General features: G+C 41.4%; 1 protein-coding gene across 2 annotated transcripts in view; it reads right to left on the reverse strand.

The window, feature by feature from the left end:
* The window catches only part of Znf609 (zinc finger protein 609), a 137,610-nt gene that overhangs the window by 90,398 nt on the left and 30,036 nt on the right, over positions 1 to 17,176 (reverse strand). The window contains exon 2 of one of the 2 annotated variants that reach the window (XM_031343996.1): positions 13,355 to 14,228. The exons of the other annotated variant lie outside the window; for it this stretch is intronic. Within the exon in view, the coding sequence (XP_031199856.1) occupies positions 13,355 to 14,101 (747 nt within the window). The 5' untranslated portion in view covers positions 14,102 to 14,228. The remainder of the gene's footprint in view (positions 1 to 13,354; positions 14,229 to 17,176) is intronic. 2 annotated transcript variants of the gene reach the window in all.

The raw sequence follows: 17,176 nt of genomic DNA on the forward strand, positions 1-17,176 counted from the left end.
CTCAGAAATCCGCCTGCCTCTGCCTCCCAAGTGCTGGGACTAAAGGCGTGCACCACCACCGCCTGGCTAAATTCTTTTTTTAAAAAAGATCTATTTATTATTATTTATATGAGTACACTGTAGCTGTCTTCAGACACACCAGAAGAGGGCATCGTATCCCATTACAGGTGGTTGTAAGCCACCATGTGGTTACTGAGAATTGAACTTAGGACCTCTGGAAGAGCAGTCAGTGCTCTTAACCACTGAGCCATCTTTCTAGCCCAATAATTTAATTCTAATCAGTCCCCCTTAAGTAAGACACTTACAGTCTCAGCAGTGGTACAAGCATGGTGGTACATGTCTGGAATCCTAGTACTTGTGAGGCAGAGGCAGGGGGATTAGGAGTTCAAGGTCATCTTCCTTTACATAGGGAATCCAAGGCCAGCCTGGGCTACATGAGACCCCTGTGTAAAAACCAACCAAACAAAAGCCAACAACCGCAAAGCAAACAAACAAAAGATATACTAGTAGAAAATGATTTATAATGCAAAACATTTAGATCTCTTCTGGACTTCAAAGGAATTATGCTTCTAAAAACAAAACAAAAACACTAAAAGATAAAAGGATTTCTACTATTTCTTTGACAAAATATTTATCTTCCTAAAGCAGCATGCTTAGTTTGAATATGTCCAGAAGTAGACTCAGGCAGAAATAAAATTTTTATTTATAGCGGCATTCTTTCATTTCAGAATGTTACAAACTTGCAGGAGACACCATAATAAATATCCATAATAAATGCGAAAAATACAATCACTAACTAACATATGGAAAACAAAAAAACCAAAAACCAGAAACCCTGATTTTGGTTCAGCAATAAATTTTGATTATCTAAATCTGTTTTATTCTCTTTTAATCAACTTTTTAAAAATTCCTAAATTGCTACACGGTGTCAAACAGATCCAGCCATAAGGATTTTCTTCAGCTGTGTTGATGCATCTACCTATAACACCTGCATTTGGGATTAAGTTTGAGGCCAGTCTGGATTACATATAGTGCTACAACAAACAACAGAGCAATGAATTAACTTCAAATTTGTTTGTTTTAAAGATAAATAAGTAAAGCTGGTGTTGACATCAGGCTGTAAAGGGTTTTTATAAATTCTCAGAAATTCAGTATTTCTCCTACTGATGATGAAATTGCAAACCCAGCTTCATTATAACTGTATTCCTAAATGCCTGGCCCTGTGCTGTCTATAGATCAAGTGCTGAAAAGGGACAGTTGGAAGAGAATCTAAACATGATGTAAGAGCATCAAATAACATCTGAAGCACAGTGGGCAGCCCATCTGAAAATGTCAAAGGCAACTCTGAGAGTTCATTCACTGGGGTCAGGGATGTTTCTGTGAGATTGTGTCTCTTAGTAACATCAGAAGCTGTACCCATGAAGTATCACCAATATGACTGTCCAAATGTGAGCTGAACAAGGAGAACCAATAAACATTGCAAACTGGACAGGGAAATGCCCTCAAGGATTCAACCCTACACAAACTAGAGGCAGCTAAGTAAAGCTAGGAGTGGGTGAGGTGGTCCTTCAGGGAAGGCACACCGATTGGCTGTTCAGCGCCAAATGGACAGCTCTGAAAATATACATACATTGTATAGACTCGATGGGTATATTTAGGACTATATATGTTTATACAAATACATATATGCATGCAATAACAACCGGCGGGGGTGGGGGAAGGGGCACAAATGTGAAGGAAAGCAGGGAGGAGTATGTGAGAGGGCTTGAAGGGAGGAGAGTGAAGGGACAATGATGTAATTAGATTACAATCTCAATTATACAATATAGTGAAGAACCTACATTGAATGCTTCCCCAAGAATAATGGGTTTTAACATAGTTGAATATTAAAAGCTCCAGAAGGAATTCTAGTATGTGGCCTAAATTGAGAAGCACTAAGAGACTTCTGCAGCTTGAACACTAGCCTGTCCTAGCCATGTTACCTTGACTGGTGCAAGGTAAATGTGTTGTGTCTCTCCTTTCTACAGCATTGTGCAGCTTTCACTGACATCTAGTTAGATGAGTTCAGTGCACTGCTGAGTCCCTGAAATTCAACGAAGAAACATACCATCCAGAAATGCCAGCTCTGAGCTGAGTGAACTGGGTACCAGTTTATGAAAACCTTCTTAAAGAATCTCTTGCCAAACAAAAATAGACTCTAGACCGGAAAATTCATCAAATCATAATTCAGTGTTTGTCACTAGGGCTACAACTCAACTGTCTTAAGTTTAAAAGCAATTAAAGAGTTTTCTAAGGACACAGTCCAACTGTACTCTCTCAGTGGACAACAAAGGCTTCAAACTGAAGAATGACCTGCTTAAGACCTTACTTTTTTTTTCTCTGAAGCTAGTGAAAACTTTACAAGGCTGAAGTCTGAGGCCAGTGAGAAAGCTCAGTGGTAAAGACACTGGTGTGCAAACCTGGTGACCTGAATTTGACCCCTGGAACCCATATGAAGGGTTGATAATGTTACTCTTTCACTTGTGTATCATGGTACATAGAACATCGCACACATACTCCAAGTAAATAAATTTTATTTAAAGGATCATGCTATCTTCATTTCAAATCTAAGGAATAAATTTCAGGACTTAGTTAAACACCAAACAAACTGGTTTGAAAGAAAATGGTTATGAAAGAGCTATGGTTCGGGGCTGGTGAGATGGCTCAGCGGGTAAGAGCACTGACTGCTCTTCCGAAGGTCCTGAGTTCGGATCCCAGCAACCACATAATGATATCTGACGCCCACTTCTGGTGTGTCCAAAGTCAGCTACAGTGTACTTATGTATAATAATAATAAATAAATCTAAAAAAAAAAAAAAAAGAGCTATGGTTCTTCCAACTGATCTCTACCAAAAGGAGCCCAAAACACCGATAGATGACCTAAATTGACCAAATACCAACTTAAACCACAATAGCTCTAAATGTTCTGGATTAATCTCTCCCTTAAGCTTCCCTGGACATCAGTAAGAGTTGAGTTGCAGTACTGTACTAGCTACTATAAACGGATACCAGCTGTGTATTTCAGACAATAAACTTTCCAGGTCTTTAAGGGTAGCCTTTTTCCTTAATTTCATAACCATCTTCTATCACTGTATCTCAGTTAGGAATAACACTTTAGAAACAGGTCTTTTGGGTGTGTGGGAAGGGGAGGGGTGAATAATGTCTTGCTGTGTTGTCCAAGCTGGTCTCTACCTCAGATGAGACTCTAGGTTCAGACAACTGTGGAGATAACAGTTTTCAAATACTATATAATAGTTAAGTACCCTGCTGAGCACCTAACCTTATCTTGTTAAACTTCACAGTGGTTTTAAGAGGTGATGGTTTGCATTACAGTTGATGAAGAGGAAGCTTGAAAAGGTGAATACCTTGAGTTTTTCTTCTCTTCTTAAAGTTCTAAATCCTAAACTGTTGAGATGATTTGGGAAAGGCCTGCCTGCCTGGAGATCAATCCCTACAACCTACTCAATATAAGGACCAAGATATTCACTGAGCATTACTCACACATACCTCAGATGCAATAAAAGTAAAAAATATCCAAACCCCTAGATAATTCCTCTAATTTGGTACATCTCAATATGTCAAAGAAGACAAAAGATAATCTATACAGCACACAGAAAAGCAAAAACCATATCTATGGTCAAAGGGTTAATTTTTGTTTGTCTATTTTTTTTTGTTTGTTTTTTTGTTTTTGGAGACAGGGTTTCTCTGTATAGCCCTGGCTGTCCTGGAACTCACTCCGTAGACCAGGCTGGCCTCGAACTCAGAAATCTGCCTGCCTCTGCCTCCTAAGTGCTGGGATTAAAGGTGTGTGCCACCACCACCCAGCTCAAAGGGTTAATTTTTATTCTTTAGAGTTTTTGGTAAATTTCATTTTCACTTAAAAATTTTAATTCTTATTTTTATTTTATATGTATGTGTGTTTCTGCCTGTATGTGTAATAGTATATGTGATGCTTATGGTGGCCAGAAGAGGGCTCCCAGTTTTATGGAAGTGGAATTACAGATGGTTGTAAGCCATCATGTAAGTGCCGGGAAATGAACCTGGAACCTCTGCAAGAGCAAGTGCTCTTAACAGATAAGGCATCTCTCTGGCCCTGCATTGTCACTTTTAAGGACAATTAGGACAGCTAATGTTTGGGTGTTGTTGCTTGTTTTGGACAAAGGGTCTACTATAGAGGTTTACCTTGAACTCTTAAGCTCCTGCCCTGCCAGCCTCAAGTTTTGGGATTACAGATATGCCCTGCCACAGCAGGCAGGAAATGCTATGTTAAAATGCAAATTGTGAAAAATTGAGCCTATGAAGTCTGACAGTGGGGTCTTTATGCAGCCATCAGAAACTACTAAAGGTAATGGTGACGCTCACTCTCACCTCAGTCACCACTTCATGTGGAAAGCCTTCTCTGGAGCACTTTCAAAAGAAAAACACTCTGGGTTTCAAAATAACTCCAGGGTCTACAAGTTGAGGGATTTCCCTCCCTCTCCTCCTTTCCTGTTCTGAAGCCAAAAAGGTACCACTGGCCATGACGATTCAAGAACAAGAAAGAATTACAGGAATATACACATTCAGAAATCAACAACCCTTTTACCATCTCCATTTTTCCTCATTCTAGGGAAAACTAAACAAAACAAAATGCCTTTCCTGTTGGTCTTCTATGGCAAAAGAAAGATACTAAAAGAAAAGAGGGGTCACTTTATTATACCAACCGGCATAATAGAGACACATTCTTTAAGATCTATTATATTTTTCATTATTTTTTATTTAGGTGGTGTCTCTGTGAGTACCAGACATGTGTAGTACTGGTAAAGGTCATAAGAGGGTGCTGGACCTCTGGTAGCAGGAGTTATGAATGGCGGTAAGCTGCTTGACATGGGTGCTGGGAAGGAAGGTCCTCCACAAGAGTAACAAGCGTTCTTAACTGCTGAGCCTTAACTCTCCAGACCCTCTAAGTATAATTTTATCCTATAGACATTTTCAAAGTGCTCTAAATTACCCTCCCACTCTTCCAGCAGTCTGTCCTCTGCCTGATATGAACTCTGCCTCGTACTGTGATAGATCTAAAGTCAACATAAACACTGACCCACCAGTATCTAAGAATGAGTGACTTCAGGGAAAAACGTTTGATACACATGTCTCCTCAGATAGCCAAGGCCGTTTCTTATGTGGGTACTCTCATCCATGACTGAACTGTATCAAGCATAGTATATTTTAAAATATTAAGATGGCTTGGCACCTTCCTGAGGCAAACTCTTCCAAGCCCACCCAAATGGTACAACTGGGAAATTAACGGAAGAGAAAAGCAATCTTCCCTCTGCTCTCTACCTTCAGACACTCCTCCTCCATACCACTGCCGTGTACAGAATCAATTCTATACAAATGCAGAGATAAAACATGCTCACACACACAAATAACTCTCAGCAGGATCCAAAAATCAAAGCCTAACCCCATGGTTTTTAAGTGAGCAAGTCCAATTTCCTTCTTTGTAGCTCTTGACACTTGCTGGCGAGAAGCCGTCTGGATTTTTTCTGCCTTGTTCTTGCACCAGAAGGCTCTGCACTGCAGGTCAGAGGATGATAAGGAAATGAACAGTGTAATTTCCAAGGCCTCTGAACACAGCCCTGTCAGCAGCTCTGGAGGCAGATTACTCAAGCATAGCTTGAAGAGTGCAAACCACAGAGAGGAGGTCTCAGGCAGTCAGCAGTGGCAGATCTCAGCTGTGTATGTTATTGCCACCTCTAGCCTGAAAGCACCAGCCTGCTGCCTCCCTAGATATGCCCCGCTGGTAAAAAGCTCTTGTCCCCAAATGGCAAAAATACAAGTTCACATCGGGGGAGGAAAATTAAGGACTAGGACTTAGATTTTATTTTTCTTTGCATGCTTATGTAGCAACAAAAGCACCACTCTTCCATGCTCTGCCATGAGACTGTATATGCTGGCAGACCCACAGCAACATCCATCCAACACACTCAACTCCACTCCAGGGATGCAGCCAATTCATATGAAACCTGAAGTACAACCAGGCTGCTTCAATCCCTCTGAATCTTGTTTTTGGTCTTCTGAGGCTTTAGAACATAGCGCCAAGCATGCAAATTTCCCAGCCCAGGTTTGGAGCTTCTTCTGGGCACAGTGATGAAAGTCTCAGCCAACATGCTCACCTGTTATGGTCCGGCTTTCTTGTGCAGTGGACTGTTATTATAGTTCAGACCATTACCGCCTAGGGCAGACTGACACATATTTTAACTAAAATTATTTTTGTTCTAATCGTTACTGAATGCTTCCTATGTATTACATAGTTTTCTCTGAGTTAACTAATATAATTTTCGTTTTGTAAACAAAATCTTCCTATGTAGCCTGTCCTAACTTTCCATGTAGAACAGGCCAGCCTTGACCCCCAAGAGATCTGCCTGCTTCTGCCAAGTACTAGGATTAAAGATGTGTACCATGATGTCCAACAGCCAATTCAATATTGCAATAACCAATGTGCACATTCTTATTTTCCATGAGACAGCTAGTGCAGAACAGTTAGGTAACTGTTAAGCAAGATCACTTGCTTCAGAAGCACAGAGCTAAGAAACTCAGGCTACAGACCACATTCTTTAGAAAAAAGAAAAATTAGAAGAGGGGGCAGGGTGGGAGTGTGTGTACATCCGTGTGTCTGTATGTGTGCACACATGCATTTGCTATGGTTTAGGAGAATAATCTGAGCATATGGGCTCTGGGAATCAAATGCAGGTCATTAGAGTTGGCAGGGATCCTTAACCTGCTAAGCCACTTTTTCACCTCCCAGAGTACATTCTTTTTTTTAAGATTTATTTATTATTATATATGTAAGTACACTGTAGTTGTCTTCAGACGCACCAGAAGAGAGTGTCAGATCTCATCATGGGTGGTTGTGAGCCACCATGTGGTTGTTGGGGTTTGAACTCAGGACCTTTAGAAGAGCAGTCAGCACTCCTAACCGCTGAGCCATCTCGCCAGCCCCCCAGAGTACATTCTTAATCACAAAATCATACATAAGATTTGATGTGAAATTTAAAGTTGGTCTTAAAATAGCTTCCAATATGTACCCCACAAAGAAAATGTACAAAGGTTCATAAAATCTCTTTACTTCAAAGTTAAGATTTCTGGGCCCTTATGCCAAAAACATATGCAGTTAGATGTGGTGTAGGGTCAATAATCTACACTTAAAAAAAGAAACCAAACCAAACCAAACCAAAAAACCTGTTGTACATGTGATTTGTACCTAAGGCTACTGCATCATAGTACAAGTAGAGGTCAAAGAACAATTTTCTGGAGCCAGTTCTCTTCTTCCATTGTAGGGTTCTTGGGATGGGGTTGAGGGCATATGTGTGAACTCAGGTAGTGAGGCTCTTTTGTCAAGAGCTTTAAACTGCAAGGCCATTTTGCCAGTCCAACAACTCTCACTTTGAAAGACATCCTTATCTAGCTAGGTTCTTGATATTTTAGGAGCTCTACTTCAGCTGGTAAACTGTTAGCTCTAAGAAAGAAGAGACCATCTCTTCTTGCCTAGAATCTAAGGTACAGCCATTTAATATATAAAATAGACAATGATATCCATGGGTCGTGAGATGGTTCAGCAAGTAAAGGTGTCTGTCTCAGGCCTGCTGACCTGAGTTTGATCCTTAGACCTATATGGTTCAATGGAGAACAACTATGACAATTACAGATTCATTAAAAAAAATCTAGAGTAGGGCTGGAGAGATGGCTCAGTGGTTAAAAGCACCAACTATTCTTCCAGAGGTCCTGAGTTCAATTCCCAGCAACCACATAGTAGCTCACAACCATCTGTAATGAGATTTGATGCTCTCTTCTGGTGTGTCTGAAATAACATAAAATAAATAAAACAAAACATAAAATAAATACGTAAATCTAAAATAAATAAACAAAAAGACAGGGCTTCACACTAAAAAAAAAAAGAAATCTAGAGTAATACATACTATAAAATTTGGTGTTCAAGAGGCTGGAAAGATGGTCCAGTGGATAAAAGCACTGGCTGTAAAAGCACAAGAACCTGTTTTGGACCCCAGCATCCTTGGAGACAGAGAACCAGCATGGCTATGTATACCCCTATAACCTCAGAGTTGTAGAAGACGACAAAAGAACTGTCCGACTTGCTGACTGCGAACCTATTTTCTAGGTTCACCAACAGACCCTGCCTCAAGGAAATAAAGTAAAAAATACAAGAGCAAAAAAAAAATTACAAGAGCAGAACAACAACAACAAAAAGAACAGAATACCTGACCTTCAAGTGCACACAGGTGCACACTCACACTCTGCACACACAGAAAAATCATGGTGTTGAAAAACCTAGCTTTAACCAGGTGTGGCATGATAGCTCATACCTATGATCCCAGCACTCAGGAGACCAAGGACGAAGGACTGCTGTGAATTTGAAACCAGTCTAGAATACAAAGTGAATTCAAAGCTCACTATAACACAAAGGCCCAGACTCAGAAACAAAAAACAGACAAAATCTCCAAACAACAACAAATCAAAAACCCAGCTTCCATACTAGCCTTTGTTGTAATCTGAGAGTCTGGGAAAGTCACATGACCTCACAGTCAGGTGGAAGCTTCCTGCCTCAAAATGGGGAAACTGGACAAGATAACCTTCCTCTAGACTTTCCATGAATTACAACACCCATAAGGAAAGTAAGAGCTGCTGAATAAAAATAAATCATGTTTGTAGTTAGACAATGCAACTTGGACCCACATAAGAATCAGCTTTTTATTTTTTCACTGAAGGAAAGTGCTTGGGGACATTTGGCTATACTGTCAATAACTGAGAAAAGAGCAGCAAGTCAGGAAGAAAGCATCAGAAAAGCCTGAGATCACAGAGAATAACAGACCTGACCTAGACTGGCCAATGAAGAATGACAACATAGAAGAAATGACTTGGGGGCTGGGCAGTGGTGGCGCACGCCTTTAATCCCAGCACTTGGGAGGCAGAGGCAGGCGGATTTCTGAGTTTGAGGCCAGCCTGGTCTACAGAGTGAGTTTCAGGACAGCCAGGGCTACACAGAGAAACCCTGTCTCGAAAAACCAAAAAAAAAGGAAAAAAAAGACTTGGAAGTCATAAACTAGAATGGGAAACCAAGGGCAAAGGAAGATGCTCTTAGAACACATATAATATAGAAGCCATAATCTGAAGGCAAAAAAGCCAAGAGCACCCTTAACTGTTTTCTTTGTATTCAAAACTAATGAGGAAAGTGGCAAATAAAACATTCTGAAAGCAACCTTAGCTGATACTTAAGCACTGCCAAAGCAGAGTGTAAGGTTTCTCCTACCTTGTAACATCAAAAGCAAATGCTAGGGAAAAGGAAGCTTGGGATTGCAAAACTCTAGACCCTAACCACTAGAGCTGACTAGGTAGGTACCTTATAGAACTTGGAAAAAAAGTATTTTCAATAATACTTTCTTGAAAGTATTATTAGCCCCTTTCTTCTTGCCTGTCAGAGGGGCGACAAAAGCAGTAAGCTCAGGGCACTCAGACAGGCACTCAGTAGCACTCAGTCCTACCTCCTCCTTCCATCTCCTGTTCCATCCTTAACCTAACAACCTATCAATCAAGCCAAAAGCTCCATGTGTTTATTCCTTGACATTATTACTTCCTCCCTCATCTCCTCAGGGGTGGTCAACAATTCAGGGCAGCAATGGCTCCTAAGAGCCACCTCAGTCTCTCCAGTAAACTCTGCCAGGAAGGTATGTTGGAGCAAATATTGTTTTCATGAAGAGAAATACACATCCTCAGCTGACAGAACACTCCTCAGTCACAGAGCAGTGCCAGGCACTTACTCTGACAGAGAGAGCCCTGGCGTAGGAAATTTGAATATTCAGCCCCTGATTAGGGAATGCTCAACGTGGGACAATTCTAACCAGTATCAGAGACTCCTCTCCTATTTGGAAAAGTGGATGGTGGGGGCTGGAGAGATGGCTCAGCAGTTAGAGCACTGACTATTGTTGCTGAGGACCCAATTGCAGTTCCCAGCTCCCACACTACAGCTCAGAACTATCTGTAACTTCACTTTCAGAGAACCCAATGCCTCTTCTGGCCCCTGAATACATGTACTCAGACACACATCAGGCAAAACATCCTTATACATAAAATAAAAAGAAAAAAACCTTGAGTAAGAAAAGGAAAGGCAGCATGGGATATGGTACTCTAATCAAGATATCTTCCAATTTTTGAGTTTCCTTTCTTCATGGTAGCTCCCAGCTTGATTACATCAAACATATTTTGCTGTTTGGGTTCTGATGATTGTCCCTACAAAAAGTATCATTCCAAACTAGTTATATCAGAGGCAAACCCATATTTCAGGGGAAAGATCCTGAAGAGGTTTCAAAGACTCTGCTTGCAAACTAACCTACAGCCCTAGTCAGTCAGCACTCCCCTAGCAACTATAGCCCTAGTCAGTCAGCACTCCAGAGCAGCTACAGCCCTAGTCAGTCAGCACTCCCTGAGCAGCTACAACCCTAGTCAGTCAGCACTCCCTGAGCAGCTACAGCCCTAGTCAGCACTCCCCCAGCAGCTAGCTATTGTATGCAGCACCCTGGGGTTCCACATTCCTAAAAGCTGATACTTCAGATACTCCTAACCTTTTCTTTCTTTTCGCCCTCTCCAGACCTCTCTGCTCCGCCATGGAGATCCAGCCTGTGCATTCCCACCAGCCACCCTTCCAACAGGCTGCAACCCTCCCTTCCCTTTCTTTCACTTTGCCTGTCTCCTCTTTCCATTCCAGAAATGCTTGTTCCCTGCAAAGTGTGTTTGTCTCCTAGCAACTTCCAAACATTTACTTCAATATTTTATTAACCAAAGACAATATGGTAAAGCACCTTTGAGCAACTGTATCCAACTGAGGTTCTAGAGTACAAGGTAAGGAATTTTTAAAAAGCAGACTCAGCTAGGTAGGTGCTGTGTGCTAGTCATTCCAGCAATACAGAGGTAGAGGCAGGAGTACTACCTCTCAAGTTCAAGAATAGTATGGTCTAGGCAAGCATATAGGTGCGCTCCTCTAGACCCAGCACTCTGGGAGGCAGAGGTAGGCAGACCTCTCTGAGTTTGAGGCCAACTTGGTTTACAATGAGAGTTCCAGGACAGCCAGGGCAACACAAAGAAACCCTGTCTTAGAAAACAAAACAATACCAAACAACCAAACAAAACAGAATAACTTGGTCTATATAGTAAGTTCTAGGCAAGCCAGGGTTATATAACTGGATCTGTACTGAGGAAAAAAAAAATCACCACCACCAACAAAAATAAATAAATAAATAAATAAATAAATAAATAAATAAAATGTGTTTATGGTAACACTGAACTGCACAACAAATTGTATGATTCTCAATACTTCCCAAAAATTAGCTTTCTCCCAAAATATGAAGTACATTTTTTCCTCCCCCTTTATCTCTCATTTGACTGCTTCATTCCTTGTCTACCAGGGAGGCAAAGCTTATGTCAAAGTTACAATAAGGGGCAAAACTCCCTAGCACCAAGATGGAATAGCTAAAAGTACAGGCCACCCAAACAGTCTATGTACCTACATAAGAGAAGACAGATTCCTTACGGGAAGTCATGAACACTGAGACGCACATCCAATACAAACCGAAGCAATCGCAATCCATTCACCGCAGGCTACAACTGAATTTAGAATATTCCAACACAAGTACTCTAAATGATGAGAAAATGGAGAACACCCTCAGAGGTGTACTTCCACACAGAAGAACACGATTGTGAACATGGATATATGGCAGGGACCTCCTGAAGCCAGATGCAGGGAACAGTCTAATGAGCCTGGAACAGTAGCAAGAACTCCTGGTACTCCCAGGCCTCTTTAAAACAGCATTATCCATCTGCACCCCAGAGAAAATGGCAAATCACAGCCAGCACAGGATGAACCATGCCAATTACCAGCTGGAACTTGACTCTACCGAGGTGGACTACAGCATCTGCCACCCAAACACAGGCAGCCTCTCTGGCAGCTGCCACTAGCAAAAGGGAATCAACCATTGTGTTATATAACTGGACGAAAATCACAGCCCTGCTACCAAAAACGCCCAGATGTTGCAAAAAGCTACAGATGCACCAGAGGCAAAGACCAAAATACCTATAGCAAATAAAACACAAGCTACAAGCTACTACAGAAATCCAGGCAATAGGAGAGCACCACCACCCAAATGTACATACACACACACACACACACACACACAAATATATCTCCAGTCTTTATTTATTAACACTTACATTTGGAAATAGGTATTCCCTGCTGCAACTGATGTAATTACAGAGAAATCAATTTATGCCGCATCTGCTGCAATCAGCTGAATGCATAGGGCGAGCAGAGCAAAGCAGAAAATCAAGAGCCAAAGAACAGCTCATCACTAGACCAGCTGCTTTGTAGGAAAATGTAGGCTGCTCAAGTTTGAGGCAGCCTGAGCTGACCCTAGACTGGAAACTATTCTACTATAGTCCTACAAGCTTCATTTCCTGAAGCATCAACTAAGATCACTTCCCCGCAGGGAGGGAAGCAGTCCTACTGCCTCCTGGGGTTGCAGGCACCTATGCTTCCAAGTCAAGCAGAAGGGAAAGGGACCATTACACTATTTGGCAGCAATAAAACCACCAAGAGACTTTTGATTTCCAATGGTTGCAGGAGATAACTGGCAGAGAGCAATACTTTCAGGGGCCAAAGAATACTGTAGGCCAAACTTTCAAAGCTACCACAGTAACTCATAAGGCCTGATCAAGTGCTGCATAGTACAGTCAGTACCTCCTGTCCCTTGTTTACTAGACTTTGTTTTTGGTAGCCACCAATAGAATCCTTAGCAGATATGCCATGACAACTAACTCTTCATCTTGCCATAGACTCAGCAGTACCATTTACCCCACTAAGAACATCATTCAGCTTGAGCATGTAACCAAATCCTATTACATTTATCAACCATTATGATTTTGATGATGAAATCTCAGCCAAGTGGGAAATCACATGAAGATTTAATGTCAGCATCTAGCAACAAGTGTCTTGACATGTGACAAATAATAATGTGTGAAAAAATTCACTCTACCAAGTAGCTGATCCCCAAACAGAAATTGTATTCCAAGAGGTCTGGGCCTGCTGCAAATGAGTCTGTAGGGAATCCTTTAATTTGGAACAAAATCACATTATCATTACCAGCTGCCCTGACCTTGTAATTGGTCATTACCCACAAACTAATGAGCCTCCCACAGAGTGCACACAGCATTTGGCAGTTAGTCTGGGGCAGTTCTGATGGGCAGTGGGCAGCCAGATCTGGCCACCTCTTACCTTTTCAGACTTGACTTTCTTTAGTGGCCGGCACTCATTCTCCCCTTCCTCTGGCTCCGGCTTAGTTCCCAAAGGATTGAGCGCTGCCCCAGGTTCAATAGCTATACTCCCAAGCGGCTCCACGGTTCCTGTGTCCATCCCTGCACTTCCATCATACTGACTACCCCGTCCTCCCAAGGGAATTGGCTGGAGGACCCCAGGATCCTTTTCCGAACAAGTCCCCATGCCTTCACTTCTCTCCTTCTTGCCCTTAGATGAGCTGTTTTCCTTTTCCTTTTTGGAGCCAGCTACACTGCGTGACGCCTTAGCAGCCTTCTCTGAGCCCTTGGGAGCAACAGCAGCAACCAGGCCTCCTGCATTGGCACCATCTCCTGAGCGACCCTGCACCTCTTTTTTGTTTGCTGCTCCCTCACTTGGAGAGAACAAGGAAGTCCCTGGAGTGGGCTTGCTAGTGTCTTTGCCACTCTTACTCCTTTTGGATTTTGATTTGCCTTCCTTCCCTTGAGGACCTGGCACTGGGGTGACAAACTTGATGTTGTCTGGTAGTGTGGCCACAGCATTGGGAGCTGGTATCCCCACCTCCTTGGAGCCTGACATTTCCAGTTTCTGCTGGTCCTTTTCCAGATCGGCGTCCAGGTCGATGATGAGATTCCCTACTCCAATGTCCCATTCATCCCCACTGTCGTATGTCTCAACCGGGTTTGCATCCACTCCTTTCCCTCCGCAGGCTCCACTGCTCAAGGACATCTTAGAGTCAACGTCCCACCTCAAGATTCAAGGCTCTTCCTTGCCCCCAGCTTTCCTATTTTCAGCTTCAGCTACGTTCTCAGACCTGCCTCCTTGGTCAGAACATGTCCAGTGGACAACATCATTGCTGGAAAAAGAAAATGTTAAAAAGCTGTTAAAGAAAACAATACAGGCAAGGAGATAGCCTGAAATAAACTCCCAATCCAAGCTAGACCCTTCCTGTGTGGCTATCATGCCTCAGTGGGCAAGACAAGTTCAATTATATCTCCAGCCACGTCACACTGGACCTAGAGAAGGTAATCCCCATCCCACCTCCTCAGGGAAGAATACAGTATTTCTAGTTGCCCAAGACTCTGTGGTGAGTGTTACCTAGTAGTCTTCTACAATTAGTTGCCCCTTCCTGAAAGACTCAACTTCTCCTACCACTGACAGCTGGCACTCCTGTTTGAATCAGTACAAGCCCCAGCACATCACAGATCGAAGCTGCAACAACTCTGCTCACACCCCCTTTCTGTTAGCTGCTTGAATTATCAGTGACTCAGAACATGATCTAGCAAAAACCTTAACAGCTTTCTACTAACAGGGCCAATCCCTACTAAAAATAGTGTACAGATTCCTTGTCATTCTAGTACTGAAGAAAAAAAAAGGCTTATTGTGGTTAAGGGAAAGAATAAAGAACTAGGGAAAATGCAAATTTTCAGTGTGTGACTACAACCAGAGACATGGTTCTCAGAGGGACTCAGCTTACAATTGATTCCAGAGAAGCTACAAAGTCCTTACCAAACTCCAGGCTGGAAAGCATGTCTACCAAGCAGGGTTCATATAGCCTCTCCTATTAAATATTTAGAAAGAAAAATGTTTTCCTTGACTCTGCTGAAAGCCCTTCTCCCAAAAGTAGAATAATTCTTCACTTTGTTGTGGTAAGATTTAAAGACCTGACTAAAAGACATCAAGGCTTTATACCACAGATACATGAACAGAAACAGGCTTTACAAGGATAATTTATGTCTGTCCACTGTCTTCTGGACAGACATAACTTAGCAGACATGTTTTTCACCTAGAAAAAACAGCAGCCAATGTGTACCACCCAGGAGCTGTTCTATGAGAAAGCCAAACGTTTTGTTCTTGTTTACTTCCCTGTGCACCATCTTTCTATATCTGTTTAGAAAACAAAACAAACTTTTGTAGCACACTTGGGTATAAAGAGCAAGCCAGAGGTGTCACAGAGCATCCTGGAAAGTAATTATTTAACAAGTAAATGACTCATATAGGACAAGGCAAGCTGTGACTTTCTACCTGCTCTGTTGTAACAATGTCTACAAACTAGGGTGCTGAGGGAGGGAAAGGCATTTTAGAACAGCGGGTCTGTACCATGTAAGTATCAGATTTAAGCAAGAGGTATGTACTTTAATCTGCAGTTTAGCTTCAGATTTGAGAAATTTACCTAAGTAGAAAGTTTATTGCCAACAGTAGTCAATTACTGTTTATTAGCAAATATCACGTCTATATAAATCTTGCTTCCTCCAGGATGAGCTAAATTAAGAGTGGAGGGAATAAGATGAAACAACTAAGAGAAGAAAAATTACCCCATGAAAGGTAAAGGAGCCATAATTCCTGAAGACTCTGAGAGATGAGGACTTTGAAAGTGACCTATGAATTCTAAAGAAATTGTTAGTGCACTGTTTGAATTTTTTAATACTCAAGAAGGCATGGTATCTAAGAGTAGTATAACAAATATTTGTTCATTTACCAAACGTTCTTAAAACCCTAGGACGTGCTAGGTATTAAACAAACATCAGAAAATATAGCAAGTAATCACAGTGAACAAGGTAGTAGAACTTGGTACTGAAAGCAATTCTCTTGCAAGGGACCAAAGGCATTTCTAAGAAAGAGAATGCTTAAATTGAATTCCCACTGCAGAGGATTATTACAGCACTATTCTTCCCCAAATCATAATGTATCACCTCAGCAATCTCTTTAGTTGTGGCTAGGTTAACATCTATTCCACATTAATTAAAGCTTTACTTACCATCTCCAGAGCTGCATTATCATTAGTGTGTAATTTAGTCACTGAATGACCTCACATTGTTTTACCCTTGGAAAGCCACTATAACTTTCCATACGTACAAGAGACTTTTCTCTAAAAAGTAGGATGGTAATAAAGAGACTGGAGGAGGAGAGAAAATGAAAGCACACGCATGAAATTCCTAAGACTTGTTAAGAGTTCTTTCCTCACTTACTGGCCGACTTGTGGAAGAGCAGGGTAAAGTATGCCAATAAGGAAGAAAAGCATTGAGAAGGTAACAGGCTGAAATGAAAAGATACAATTTAGTTGAAAGGACAAAAGGACATATTACTATGGGAAGGTGGTAGAGTATTTGCCTAGTTGCTCATCAAATATACACAAAAAAGGAAGACAAAATTAAATGTAAATCAGTATCAATTAAAACCAGAGCAATCAAAAAAGCACAAAAATAAATCTATGCAATAAGATCATGCAAAATTATCTTTTCAGAGTGCAAAGGGAATGAGCAATAAAAAAAAGTAATAAAAGAAACAGATGCCACATTTAGTAGCACTGAAGAGATTGGAATAAGGGAGAGAAAAGCAACCTATCAAAGACAAAATGCAGGAGCAACACCTTGTGTAAACAAAGACTTCATGTAGACTGGAAATGGTCACTACATGTTCAGCAAATTCATTTGTTTAGAGACAGACCCTCAAGCAGCCTGAGATTACTTCAGACTCGCTGTGTAAAACTCCTGACCTTCATGCCTCTACATTCCAAGGGTTGTCACGCATGTACTAAAACACTTAGCGTTTTTTGAGACTGGATCTCCTTATATTGCCCAGGCTGATCTTAAACTCATGAGCTCAAGTGAGTCTTCTGCATCGATCTTCAAAACTCTTGGAATTATAGGCATGTGCCATCATACCTGGCTTTGTGAAATAATTTAAAAAAGGAAAAAGAAAAAAATTAACCAAGGTACAGACTACGAATCAATACATGACCTCACTGTAAGACCTTAGATATGAAAATATTAGTGAAAGAGAAATAATAAGCAAAAAAGGAGA

The sequence above is a fragment of the Mastomys coucha genome, unplaced genomic scaffold (assembly GCF_008632895.1).
Source record: "Mastomys coucha isolate ucsf_1 unplaced genomic scaffold, UCSF_Mcou_1 pScaffold23, whole genome shotgun sequence".
NCBI classification, from domain to species: Eukaryota; Metazoa; Chordata; class Mammalia; order Rodentia; family Muridae; genus Mastomys; species Mastomys coucha.